General features: G+C 40.5%; 1 protein-coding gene across 1 annotated transcript; it reads left to right on the forward strand.

Moving 5' to 3' along the window:
• Window positions 1–667: 667 nt before the first annotated feature.
• LOC115372867 (cystathionine beta-synthase-like) lies at window positions 668–13481 on the forward strand. The gene is made up of 15 exons (XM_030071030.1): window positions 668–800; window positions 4115–4405; window positions 4620–4726; window positions 5424–5558; window positions 6232–6311; window positions 6724–6928; window positions 7272–7363; window positions 7545–7670; window positions 8013–8097; window positions 8222–8327; window positions 8810–8887; window positions 9007–9141; window positions 9259–9367; window positions 10514–10598; window positions 12623–13481. Exons 2-15 carry the CDS (start codon window positions 4122–4124, stop codon window positions 12751–12753), a joined length of 1758 nt encoding a protein of 585 aa, XP_029926890.1. The 5' UTR covers window positions 668–800; window positions 4115–4121; the 3' UTR covers window positions 12754–13481.
• The last annotated feature ends 1273 nt before the right edge of the window (window positions 13482–14754 follow it).

Consider the following 14754-nt stretch of genomic DNA (forward strand, 5'->3'; position numbering starts at 1 on the left):
TTGTTTGTTGAACAGGGAACAATTTAATCTAGATTTTTTTTCATCTCAGTCTTGTTCCATATTAGAAAGCCTCTGGAGCCCAACAACCATAGTGTTTCACTGTTGGTTTAATCCAGTATCTACCCCCTATATTTTATTTAATATAGCATGAAATGCAAATATAGGAATAACAAGGTAAATGGACCAATTTTTCAATTTGGGTGGACTTCTCCTTTAAGACTGCAGTATAATTTGCCTACCAAGCTGCCTTTTTCATTTTTTTTTTTTTTTTTCATTTGGATGACAAGACTTTTTTCAGTCAGTTTTTGAAATGTGTTTCAGTAGCCCAGAATCAGTGTGTAATCCATAAATCGGAATGAAAACTTGAAAATCACCAAAATGCAGTTAACAGCCAGAGGCTGTTGATGATTAAGTCATTTGGCTCATTTTCAAAAAGCAGTGTACTTTTCCACAGCATGAAACAGTTGCTGTTATTGGTCATCCGGGTCCGCGGACAGCCTTGCCTGCGGTGTTAATGTAATGTGAAGCTGAACATGTGGAGTCTCATAATGTTTACATAGTTTTCCCCAAAGCCCATGTTGAGCAATGTGCTGCGCTCTGATTGGTGCAGCGCGGCTAATGGACGCCCTCAGCGCAGCAAATCAGAGCTCGGCCCAAACTTTGCCCAGTTCCTCCTCAGTGTGTTAGTCAGGCTTGAATCAAACTCAAGTCTTTTTTCACCCACTTCGACACGAGTTTTGTTGCCGTGTCCGTGCCGGAGCCGTCACTTGTTCAGGTTTCGGGCAGAGTGAAGACACCAGGTGAGTGGAAACCAGTCGTCCACATGGAGTGCAGCATTTAAATATGACCGACAACCACGTGGTCTGTCATATTTAGTAGTAAACCGTTACGGGACTGAGCTTTTTTCCGCTGTTCCGGTAGACATTGCTAACAATATCAGAAAACAACTGTATACTGTAAAAGTATTTTTAATTGATGTTTTGATAGCTGTTTTTTGTTCAAAGCCTGTAGATTCTCATTCCCATACTGCACAGTGAAGGCAACACACTTTAAGTCAAATGGACGTGAATTGATTTCTGAAAGCCTTTCTACTCTAACAGGAAGCCATTATGACAGTCCTGTATAGACTTTGGTAAACTATAGTGGGTTTATGCATTGGTGGGGGGAAAAGTGCCGAAATCCGTATTTAAAAGAAGTAACAGGCTACTATAATGGAAAAATACGCCATTAAATGTCTTCGTCATTCATTCAAGTTGTACTTCAACAAATACTTAGCGTTACAGTGCACATAAAAGGCAAAAGTATTCATTCTAGAGCAAGCCTTATATCACAGTACCAACACACTAACTTGTAGTTTGCTGTCATAATATGTATACTGCGCCTCTATCATTTCTGGTATGGTTCCTATAGATATTTGTCGTAATTGTACACAATAAGTGGATGTACAAGTGTAATTTTCCGCTCAAAGATGTTCAGATTTTGCTCTGAACCTTTAGATTCCTGTTCAGTTTTTTTTTTTTTTTTTTTTAATTTTTTCAGCCTCAGGTGGACATGTGTGCATTTTTACATTGTGCTCCTATGGCCGGCATTCCTGCTGCTCACATTGGTTATGGTTCAGTGAGTAACTATAGTCTGCTGTTCTGGTCCTATAGACCTGACACTTTGGCTCCTCTTGTTATGGACTGAGTCTTCTGACTCAACCGACTAAAAGTCTTTTCTGTCCAAAAAAAAAAAAAAAAAAAAAAGTCCTGTAATAAATCACATTAAACCACAAAGTATGTTAAGGCCACTTTAAAATGACTTTTGACCACCACAGATGCATTTAAAGAGCCTTAAGTCAAGAATCTTATCATGATACTACAAGGGATAAGTCTGATAAAGTCACTATTCAATATCACAAATCTGCTCTGCTCTACATGGAACTGATAGGTTTTTCATCAGGCTGTGTTTGGTGTTGCCAGTTATTATTCATCAGGTTATTTTGCACAACACACCCTCAGTTACGACCGGCTATTTGGGACTGGGATGTTGAAAGAAGCCAGAATTTCTCTTCATCCCACCTTGTTTCAGTTTCATCTGCTATGTAAGCAGGATACACCAGTGGGTTGAAGGACAACAGCATTGCGTCATGCCTGACTAATATACTTGAGTTTTTACATAGGTTGTAATTTACTGTAGGATGATTTCCTTCTGGAGGTTACAGCTGGTCATAAGGCACAACTTTCCGCCCATGCAGAGCTAGCTGTGTGTGTCCCATGTAAGAGGTTGGTTTGATATGTGCTGCTCATCTAGAAATGAGGCGGTCAGGCGTAGTTTGTTGATTCTGTCCAAGTCAGCGAGGGGCCTGTTTGAACAACCAGCCTCCATGTGTGCACTGCATATTAGTGAGGGTTCATCTGGTACCGCTTCAAGTGTTCAGCTCGGAGAGGCGAATGGATCGCTTGCCTTTGGAGAAGAATTGGTTACTTATTATCAAGATGAGCAGAGTTTATGTCAGGGGGTGTTGACAGGCTGAAGGGTTGGAAAACATATAGAGTGCTTGTTATTTTGGGATGTCTCAGCAACAAGCATTACTACTGTAGGTGGCCAGTTTGATTCTTCGAAAGAGATTTTCTTTAGGATTAGTTTATTATTGATGTATTCTAAGTGAATCAATATCATTTTTTGGAAGCACTTTTTGCACAATTTTGTTTCATAAATAATAAATTTAAACATCTTATTTTGGAAAGAGACCCTTTGAATTGATGTTTTGTGTTAGATAGAATGAATGCTAGAGTGTCCTGTCATCCCAGTTCTTGGTTCGAGAAGCACAGCAGAACTGGTATGACAACTTACCATGAGAAAGTAACTGTAAAAAAAAAACAGGTGATGAAAGAGCGGCAGAGAACCACGTTGCACTGCAAAGGTGAACTCAGGTGAACTAGTAATGCATGATCGAGCATGTTTGCCTTTTTGTTTTGTGTGCCGGTGGCAGGATAAGGGAGTGGGTTTCATTTGTGTGTCACAGCCCCAGCCCACACAGGGTCATGTGGATATCACCTGTAAAGGTTTGGAATAGTACCCAGTCTGGTTTGCTGGCTTGTAATAACAGGGGAGCCACTTTTGGTGCCATATGACACCTGTGCTTCATGGCTGGTAATGGCGTCCTTGACAAATGGTTCTAACTAGAACCTTTGCTGTTTGTGCTTTAAACTGCATTTTATTTACTGTATGAGTTTGTAGCATATGAGTGCCTCTTTAAAGTCAGTTACAAGTGGAAATCCAGAAATACATCTGAAGTATATCTGAAGTCTGAGTCTGATAACCAAGTTTCCATGTTGCGATGTTTCAAGTTGGCAAAAATGGTTGCTTTCTAATAAAGCAGCAAAATCACTCCCTGTCATTCTGCAGATTTTTGATATTTGGTCTTTTGTATAAAACCCCTTGGGAAAAAAAACAAAAAATTTCTAAAGCTGACCATGATGTTTAAGGTTGCTGTTGTTATTTCCAAGCTGAGCACTTTAGTGCCAATCACGTCGAAAGGTTGCTCTTCCCACATTTTGTGTAAAAGCTTCTGTTATACATTTGAAGGCACCTTGTGAAAAACGATGCTCAGATTTCTGTCTGACATTACTTATCAGATTATGGTGCAAATGATTCAAAACTGAAATACTGTGCTTACTATTAACACTGCCACCTTTTTACAGTCTTAACAAAATTATTGCCATTAACATACAGAGGGGAGCATATTGATTACCCTAATGATTATAGCTGTAATAAAGGTTTTTGACTAACTTAGGTACAAAACATAGTTAGTTTGTAAATTACATAGCTGTAACAAGAGTTTTTTTAAACGATTTGAAGCAAATAAAACTACTTGTGCAGATGGCGCAGATACTTAAATAAGGGGAGATCTGCCTTTGTGCCTCAGTTTAATTAGTGACTGAGCAGCAACTTCCACCTCAGTCACCTTGACTAACCAAAGAACCAATCAGAAACCTACAAAGAACCACGTGGTGCACGAATGGGTCTTTTTCCAGCAAAGATACATCGTTGTGTTGTTTCAGTCAGTGACAAGGGAAGTATGTTGTTGTGCATCATTAGTTTAACCCCAGCCCCTGTGTGTTTTTCCCAGGTAAGCCATGCCCTCCGTTCCCTCCTCCAAAGAGACCGCTGTTAAGGGCCCCATGTGCCCACACGCTGCCAAGCTGCTTGCCCACTCCAATGGAGACTCCAAGCGTGAGGGTGCGTTCCCCCACAACGGGATGGGCAAGCTGCCTGAGGCGGAAGAGGCCGAGCTACCCATTCAGCTGAATGCACAGAGCACCACTGCGGAGAGGAAGTGGATCCGGCCTGACCTGGCCAGCAAATGCACATGGAGCCTGGACGCCAACAACAGCGACTCCCCCCACACACACTGTGTTAAGTAAGACTCAGGGTCTTGGATTGTGTTCAATTCAGTCTTAAGGTCTTTTTTTGTCGGTAAGGAGAGACATCTCAACAAGTGGAACTATCTTCCCTCACTAGCAGAAAGAGGAAAAATAAATTTTAAGAATTTTGTTGAGGGAGTTTTGTCAGTGTATCTATATAAATCTGTTTCTCTTTCCTGAAACATGCTGTTCATGACTGTGTCCTCCCAGAGCTGCTGTCCCAAACATTCTTCCCAACATCCTGCAGAGGATCGGGGACACTCCCTTAGTCCGCATCAACAAGATCCCAAAAACCTTTGGCCTCAAGTGTGAAATATGTGAGTCACTGAAATTTCAAGTCATGACATTCTTTTATTTGAAAGTATGAATATAAGATCCTCATGAACTAAATATAGTTGCATGACAGCTAGCCCTATGGGATTCAGAATTAAAATTCATTCAGTAACAAGAAACATTAAGCTGCATTTGGAAATACAAATAGACTAATACTGGTTAACACTGAACCATTCATTGCATTTTATTAGAGAAAAGACACAGAGCGTGAAGATGTTTGAACTTTGACTCACAGAATCAGTCTGCTTGGTAAATTTTATAGACAGGAAGAAGGGGATTTTAAAATGCAAGGGTGTTTCATTGTTGTGCTTATAGGTGTGAATAAACTTTTTCCTTGGCCCTGATTTCCAGTTCTTGTTTACCAAGGATAGATGTGTCTGAGTTAAATATCTCAGCACATCATCACGTAAACAAGCACAGCAGTGGTTACAACAGATGGTTCACAGATTGAGTAACAAGTTCATTGTGTATGTTGATTGAGTTTCATTATGCCCAGGACTGTAATTGGATCAAATGAAGATCATGTTGGGTTTATTGGTCGTCTTTGCTTTTTGAATCGATGGCAAAAAAATTGTTTTTAAATGCAATTCTATGACAAACCTTTAAGTCTTCCAATATGTGTGTTTTATCTTCCCCTGTCTTTGTGTGTGTGTGTGTGTGTGTGTGTGTGTGTGTGTGTAGTGGCTAAGTGTGAGTTCTTCAATGCCGGTGGCAGTGTGAAGGACAGGATCAGTTTGCGGATGGTGGAGGACGCTGAGAGAGCTGGGGTCCTCAAGCCTGGAGACACCATCATAGAGCCTACCTCAGGAAACACAGGTAATATATGTGTGTATGTGTGTGTGTCAGCATGCATGTGTAGCTGTGAGCTTGAGGAAGGCGATATGGAAGAGATACATCTCTAAGCAGATGCTGATTAGACGTAGCTCTTATCAGACCACTTTCTGTAACCACTGTCTCTCTCTAACTGAAAAACTTTTTGAGGAAAGTTAAAACACCTCAAATACATGCACTTAATGCCAATGTGCCTTGGAACTTTTTGGTTTTAATGTGACGAGCAGATAAAACACAAGTAAACCTAATCTTTTGGCTGGATGACCATATGCAATAATAATACGCAATCATATCCATATACAGTTCAAATCATGAAATTAGGCAACAGCACTGATTGTAATCACATTATGGTATCATAATTTCACTACAGTATGACTCCATATAAAAATGATATAAGATAATGTTGAATTAGCTCTAATGTATTCAAACACATGCATGGATTATGAATGAAAAGGCCATTGGGCAAAAATATGTATACACATAAAAGATGCTATTTTTACATTTGTACTAGAAAGTACTACCGCTAAAAAATCTATCTAGGCTACAGCTGTACTGTGCTCACTTCATAGTAGATTACAATTGTAAATTTCTGTGTGTGTGTGTGTGTGTGTGTGTGTGTGTGTGTGTGTGTGTGTGTGTGCGTGTGTGTGTTTGCTAGGTATTGGACTGGCCTTGGCTGCTGCTGTGAAAGGATACCGCTGCATCATAGTCATGCCTGAGAAAATGAGCATGGAGAAGGTGAGCCATACATTGTGACTGTCTGTCTACCCAGTTTCACACTTTTCACAGTTTCACTTCATGGGGTTTGACCTCATGAAGCTAGATGACATTAATAATTCTTTAAGATATAAAATGAGACACCAGTCCCACATGGTGTCACTGGGTACATTTATATGCGCTGAGAAGCCAGGATGTGGGCCTCTTTAGTTGGGGGATTTTATTTGCATGAACCTTAGACACTCTGCAGTCGAGGCTCCTTACTGCCATAAATTCCTGATAACGGCATAAACTCACAACTCACTTGTGACACTTCACTGTTACAAAGTTGAATGTTAACACTGGACTGTCCAAATGAAGTGTGGCTAATATTTTAGGAGGAATAGGAGTCAGTGGTTTTAATATTTTGACAGTTCATGGTTTTGTCACTCAGGTGGATGTTTTGCGAGCCCTCGGAGCCGAGATTGTGCGTACGCCCACCAGCGCTCGCTTCGACTCCCCGGAGTCTCATGTGGGCGTGGCCTGGCGCCTCAAGAACGAGATCCCCAACTCACACATCCTGGACCAGTACCGCAACCCGAGCAACCCGCTGGCTCACTACGACACCACGGCTGAGGAGATCCTGGAGCAGTGTGACGGTAAGGAGCTCTTATAAGATGCTTTCAGACTCCATCACGGTGAACAGCACCTGAGAGGACCATGGTCTGCAGATCATGTCTGTTAATATCACAGAGTCTACTTAAGAAAAGGGACTTACAAGCAATGTTCTTTTGAAATTTAAACCTTAAACTTAACTATTGAGTTCCTTACACTGGAGCTGAATATTCATACATACACTAAGTCCCACATGTCTTAGAAAGAAGTTTTGATGCAGTGTTTGGATTTTCTTGTGTCTTTCCAAGTAAATGAAAGCATCTTCACTGTAAATGCATCTCAATTCTCCGTCTTATTCTTGACTTCTTCACCCTCCCCTCCTTCCAGGTAAAGTGGACATGCTAGTGGCAGGAGCTGGCACAGGTGGCACCATCACTGGCATCGCCCGCAAACTGAAGGAACGATGCCCCAACATCAAGGTGAGCCTCCTCTCTGTCCAAAAGCAGCAAATCACCCTTTTCTAAAATATCTTTAGGGTGTAAAGTCATCAAAGTTCATTTGTTTAGCAGGTCAGGAAGGAAGAAGAACATATGCAGCAGATACTGTCTCTGCTCCTCTTGATTTGAATGAATGAATGTTGTGTGTTTGTACTGTGTGCAGATAGTTGGTGTGGACCCTGAAGGCTCCATCCTGGCTGAGCCCGATGAGCTGAACAGGACCGATAAGACCCAGTACGAGGTGGAGGGCATCGGCTACGACTTCATCCCCACCGTCTTAGACAGAAAAGTCCGTTTCATTCTGCTTTTTCTATTTCTTTTTCTTTGTTCTCTGCACACCGTCTTTATAACTCTTGATTTCACTTGCTTCAATTCAGTTTTGCAAAATTACTAAGTGCCAAAGGCAAATAACAGATTCCAACATGGATGAAAAACTGTTCACTGAAAGCATAATAATCAATGACTAAGTCAGGTCAAGTTTCTCTGTAGGGTTGTGTTCATGTTGCCACAGATTTTCATGTTTTGTCAGTCCCCATTTCAGGTCAGCTCCCACCTTGCACTGTCTGTTCAGAGTCAAATATATTTCTAGTTTGCTCACACTCAGTTGTTATTGATATTTTCATGTCTGCAGGTAGTAGACACATGGTACAAGTCCAACGATGAAGATTCCTTCAATATGTCCCGTATGCTGATCAGAGAAGAAGGCCTGCTGTGCGGTAGGTCCACATGCTGCTAATGTACTTTGCCCAAAGAATTTCACATCTGTGTGAAATTATGAAGTGGGTTCTGCCCATTTTGTTGTTGTTTTCCTTGTGTCTAACCTGCTTTCCTCCTCAACAGGAGGCAGCTCCGGCACTGCCATGGCAGCGGCGGTGAGGGTCGCCAAAGACCTGAAGGAGGGTCAGCGCTGTGTGGTCATCCTGCCAGACTCCATCCGCAACTACATGTGAGAATCACCACACACCCAATTAACAGGCGGTGCTATTCTCTGATTTACAAAAATAGTACTTGATATACCACACTTGAGGAAAACAGCATTTCAGAATGTTTAAAATGGAAAGATACATTGTGGTGAATCTTTTTCTAGGATTTATAGTACATATTTGTAGAGCACAAGTTGTGTGTTGATTAGACTTTTTTTTAGTTTTTAGTTTTAGTTTAAAATTCTTAACTTGAATTATAGTTCTCCTCTACTGGTTGAAGTAATTTGCACGGCGAGAAATTACTCATGTTTTTATTATGTAGAGTCTCACGGGAAATACAGAAGTAGCAGGAAACAATATTAAATTAAACAGACATGGAAACCAGTTTTGGTCTTGGCTAAAAATGCAGCCGGCACCACTTATTTGTAGACTTGATTAAAGTCGCAGGACATTTATATATAGATGAGGCAAATTTGATGATTGCCTTTTTGCTCTCTCCCTCAAGGTCCAAGTTCCTGAGTGACAAGTGGATGGTCCAGAAAGGTTTCCTGAGGGAGGAGGACATCATGGTGACCAAACCCTGGTATGTGTGTTTTTGTTGTTCTTCTCTAGACAAAAGCGTACAGCCCCTTCTTAAGCATGTGTCCTGTGTGTACAAGTACATTTGTTAATTCCCTCTCTCTCTCTCTCTCTCTCTCTCAGGTGGTGGAACCTGAAGCTGCAGGGTCTGAACCTGTCGGCCCCCCTCACCGTCCTGCCCACCGTCACCTGCCAGAACACCATCAAAATCCTCAAGGAAAAAGGCTTCGACCAGGCGCCCGTGGTGGACGAAGCTGGGTGTGTGTCCCGCCACAGAGAGCAGTCCTGTAACCTGCCTTTCATGTCCTGCCAAAGCAACAGCACTCACTTGTGTGTGTCTCTTCTCCTTGTGTGTGTGTGTGTGTGTGTGTGTAGGTTAATCCTGGGCATGGTGACCTTAGGGAACATGCTGGCCTCTGTGCTGGCAGGAAAAGTCAAGCTGTCAGACCCGGTCAGCAAGGTGCTTTACAAGCAGTTCAAACAGGTCAGGAAACATTTTTAAGACAGAATGTGTGTGTGTGTGTGTGTGTGTGTGTGTGTGTGTGTGTGTGTGTGTGTGTGTGTGTTTTGCTATTTATTGCGAAGACTACTATTGAGAAACCACTTTTAATGAGGACAGTTTGGGTTATGAAGACATTTTGGTTGGTCCCCAAAAAGGAGAGAGGCTAATTTTGGCTTATTGGTTAAGGTTAGGTTTAAGATTAGAATTAGTGTTAGGGTTAGGTTGGGGTTAAGATTAGGCATAAACTGGTTATAGGTAAGATTAGGGGAAAGCTGTAAAGAATGAGTCAATACAATATCCTCTCAAAGATAGCAAAACCAACGTGCGTGTGTATGTGTGTGTGGCTCAGGCTGCACAATTTGGACATAAATATGGATCTGATTCAGTTTCAGTGAGTTTGTCTTCAAATATCCTCAGGGTACTGTCTGTGCAAAATATGTGGGACGTTATTATCCTAATAGTTGGCTCAAGGTTGACCTGAATGAGCTGAACTGAATTTATCTGAAAACTAAAACAGCAGTCACATTAGTGCTGCAAAAACTTTCTCTCTCTAATTCAGTTAGGGAATTAGAGGGGCTAAAATTAAATTTGTTTCCTGTGGCATAGCAATTTCATGTCTCGCCTTCATGCAGAGTTCAGTTTAGGTGAGCTGAAATTTGGCATGACGCGCCTGTGTTTGACCAATAGAAGCTCTGGTCTCTGGACTCTTGGTTGGTTGATACCCAGTATTTGCTGTAATTTAAATATGGTAAATGTGCTCAGTCAAGACTTCGCAGTTCACATGCTGCAAATTGGCTTGATTAGGACGATGTTGAGGGTGCAAATTAACACCAAGTCCAGTTGTGATTCAGAAAACTTGCTTAAAGACCGATATGCCCATTACTAGACTTCTTTAAAGCTCCAGTAGGGCACTTGACATGCTTGAACCCCTAATTTGGTAAAAATCTCATGGCTTTAATGATTGAAATAAATATGATACCCTGTGTCAGTTTATGTACTACACACATTCAAATGATTTTTTTTTTAATCAGGCAGCCCTAGTGCACTGCATTTCACAGTATTGATGTATATTTTGGCATTAATATCGATTGCTGCATTTATTGAACTGTTCCTCATGGTCGTTCTCAGATCCGTCTTACTGACAACTTGGGGAAGTTGTCCCGCATCCTGGAGACTGACCACTTCGCCCTGGTGGTACACGAACAGATCCAATGTGAGTCCTACCCAACACACACACACACACACACACACACACACACACACACACACACAAAACACACTTTGTTGTCATGTCTTCATCCTGAACATACACTTGAATTTTCAGTGTGTTTACCCACACATATGGAAAGAAAATAATAAGGAATTTGTAAATGAAGTACCAAGGAATGGGGGCAAAACGATCCACCAGGCTTGCAGTCAGGGCAAAATAATTATAATAAATAAAAAAAATTGTGTGAAAGCCGTTGCTTTGTCATGCCAACTGGCAACGGACATAATTTCATTCGAACAATGACATTTTTTGTTGGTGCGGAGATTGTGAAATGTTTGGTTAGGAACCTGTCTGTCTCTGCCTTAAAAAAATAAATACCAAACATGGTAGTCATTTTTATACTTGGCCCTGCAGTGTTCAATGTGCTACATGCTCACATTCAGACAATCAAACACTGTCCTTACTTTGAACGCACATTACCTGGGCGGGTGGCGGTCAGTGACGTCTCAGATACACGTGGCTGCTGGTGGACACACACTGAGTGTTGTTGAACCCGTGACTCTGTGAGTCTGCCACAGACAAGATTGGTCCATCCGAGTGGGCTGAGTGGACACTGTGCTCTCGGACACACCAAGTATCAAAGTCCAGGTTCAAAGCGACAGAGACCAAAGGGATGTGGTTGATTTTGGAAGGAGTTCACTATTTGGCAGCTGCTCACACAGACAAACTTGCCCACTAATGTGCTTTTTCTGGCTGAGCAGCACCTGTCAGCATTGTGTAACTGCCTGTAATCACGTTTTGTGAAGCCACTGGACACATTGTTTCACGTTGTTACGCATAAACAGAGACTGAAGTTCACATTTACCACAGGTCGGAGGTAAACACAATTTAACTTAGAGTCAAGCCTGGCACTGTTTATTGGTTACTAAATGGAAAGGAGGTTACGTGCAACTTAGGCAACTTATGAAAAACTGGACCTGTGATTGTTTTAGGGGCTGATAGAGTTTAGGTTGTTCTAATGTTGAGGTGTTTGTTTTGTTGTGGTACTATGGACTAATTGTTGTGCTGTTTCCACTCTGCATTTCAAATGGATTTCCTACCTCAAACTGGCATTTGCAAAACCTTGTTATAGAATAGTTTGGAAGTTGCATTGTTTACATCGACATGTGTAATACGTCGCTCTTATCATCGTGGTGTGCTGAAAGAACATGATGTATAAACAAAACAGGGACCTGCTTTTCCTGGAGTGCACTACAGCGCCACTAGTGGTCACAAACTATATTGGCCGTATGCCCTCAACTTGCAACAAGTGTGCATTTATTTATTTCTTAAATTTCTTTATTTGCCCAACAGGGGGCAGTATTTCCCTGTAAGGTAAATACACTTGAAAGTGTGAGTGTGCATCAGGCTCTCTTTACAGCTGAATTTATGATTCATGAAGCTGACATGAGGAGAGAGACTGAAAACATCACAGTATTGGCAATATTCAGATTTACATAGAATTTGACTCTTTTTTAAAATTTTATTTATTTATTATTATTATTTTTACATTTTGAATATAGTGTTGTATGCACTGTACTGGTTAATTAAAATGTAAATATGTTCTGGGGTTTTACTTGTTATTTTTAAGACACATACAGTCTTAAGTATAAATTAGCATTTGAGTCATTGCACCACATGTAACTTTTAACAAATTTCCATGACAATCCTATGGCAGGGCAAATAATAATGATGATGATGATGATGATGATAATAATAATAATAATAATAATAATAATAATAATAATAATAATAATAATAATGCAGAAATCATCATTTATCATGAATATTAAAGCAATGTGCTGTTTTCCACTCTACATTTGAAAGAGTGAAAATATTGGTAAACTGGAATTTCTTCTTTCCACCCATATATTATTATCAGGTGTGTTCATGGTTACAGTTCAGGATAAAGATACTTGACAGTAAAGCTGCTCCTCTTTCTGTTTGACCTCTCCATCACTATCTCTTTGGCTCTTTCCTCCCTCCAGACTTGACCGACGGCTCTCCCAGTCTGAAGCAGATGGTTTTTGGTGTGGTGACGGCCATCGACCTGCTGAACTTCGTCACAGCCCGGGAAAAGAGAGAGAGATACTTGTCTGAGAGCAACGACGACGTCTGACTGGCTGAATAACACACACGCAGACAGTATTTGCTGCCTGAGCAGTTCTTGCACTTGCTAACACTTAGACACACAATCAAGGATAAGTTATAATAGACGCACAAAGGCCAAAAAACACACACACACACAAAAAAAGTAGTTTTTGACTGAGGTACTGTAAGTTATTTCCCCACTTAATCAGTTTGTCTCACTTTTTATTGAGTCTGATTAAATAAAAGCAAGATATGTCGGAGAATGTAACACCACTCAGTCAATTTGTGATTGCTTTATGTTTGAAACAGTTAATTGTTGCTTATCACGTTTATGATTTGTGGTTTAAAAACATCTTTTGTCTGTTTTTAATTTGTTGAAAGCTTTCCTTTTATATTTGGCCCTTACAAATCTGTGTTGCTCTTGTGTTTATAGGGATGATAAATGCAGTTTTGTTTGTCTGTAGTTCTGCTTGTATATATATATATGTATATTTACAGTGCTGCTCACTGTATGCTGCTTTTTAATTGTGTATTAGTATATAAAAATACACATTGAATATACTGTAATCTTCTTAAAACAATTAGGTGCTATTGAATTTGGTTCCCCACTCCCCTTGCTCCACAGTGTTACACTTTGTTTTTGTGCTGTACCGACAATGTAACTGATGTTTGACTGTGTTACTTTGGCTGTATCACAAGGAAATATTTTATGATGCATGATTTCCCCCTGATTAATGTTATTAAATAAAGATTAAAGGAAAAAAAGCAGGTGTTTAGCCTAGTTAATGTGAGTGTAACACTGCGCTGATAACCACAAGACTGTTAATTTCCCTGCTTTCCCTTTGGTGCCAAATGAGAAGGATTACATTAGCCTTATTCAAAGCCAGATTTGAATGCAGCACATGACTCACTGCTTCTGTCTGTATGCCCGTGTCAAAACAGTGATGAATGGACAACTAACACACCAGTTTGCACAAAGTTAAAGGAAGTCAGTGAACACACATTTAGAGAGCTGCTTATAAAAATTACTCATCTCTTTTTGACCTTTTGCACAATTTCTACTGATGCATAATTAGCTCTAAATGCAGTTATTTGGGTTCTTTGTTCTGAAATCTTCCCTTCAGTCAACATGGAGCACAATTTTAAAAAATAAAATTAAAAAAATCCAGTAAAGTTTGCAAAAGTCTTTACTCCCTCTGCACACTTAGCGGTCAAAAACCTTTCACCATGAGCAGTATATAATTTGTTGATTTGTTGAGATTAGAGTGATATATTTTGAATGATTTCTTAATGATTTCTTTTTCCTTGCTTCAGGATGCTGGAAAGAGGGGAAACCTGCGCCCTCTAGGCTTTACTTTCCAAACCTGTAACCTCAACCCATCCCAAACTGGTGAATGCATTTCTTAGCTCATGAATGAAGGAATTAAAACTGAGCAAATCATAGTTTTTTTTTTGTTTGTTTGTTTTTTTGCACTGATGCACTTTTTTTGCACCATCGTGATTGACAAATGACATTGCTTAAATTACTCCTTATGATTAAAAATGTAAATGACTAGAGCGACCAAGGAAATCAAGAATAATGGCACAAAATACCACATAGTGAACATTTCCTCTTCTTTTTTGTATGCAATATAGCAGCACTTTCCTCCAGTTTGCAAAGCGTGTGGAACAAGGGGAAAAGACCGTGCTACAGTGATTTGAATCTGCAAAACAAAACCTAAATGTTTGCTCTACGATTCAGACATCCACGCTGATGATTGCTATTGATTAATTAATTCCTGAAGATATTTTTGTAACACCTTTAAACACCTGGCAAACTCGTTGAACCCGCTTTAAAAAAGAAAGCAGTGGTGTCAATAGTTGTCAGCCAGCTGTGTTTGTGTTGGTAGCAGCCATGTGATCCGCGTCTTTCTCCTGGAACAACCGGCGTGCGCTGGTGCGGTAAAGAAGCGCACCCGTATAGGTTGCCACTATCCAATCAGTGCGTTCAATGCAACACGCAGCCTTGACCGTCGGGATGTATGTTGTG

This window comes from Myripristis murdjan, chromosome 2, assembly GCF_902150065.1.
Source record: "Myripristis murdjan chromosome 2, fMyrMur1.1, whole genome shotgun sequence".
NCBI classification, from domain to species: domain Eukaryota; kingdom Metazoa; phylum Chordata; class Actinopteri; order Holocentriformes; family Holocentridae; genus Myripristis; species Myripristis murdjan.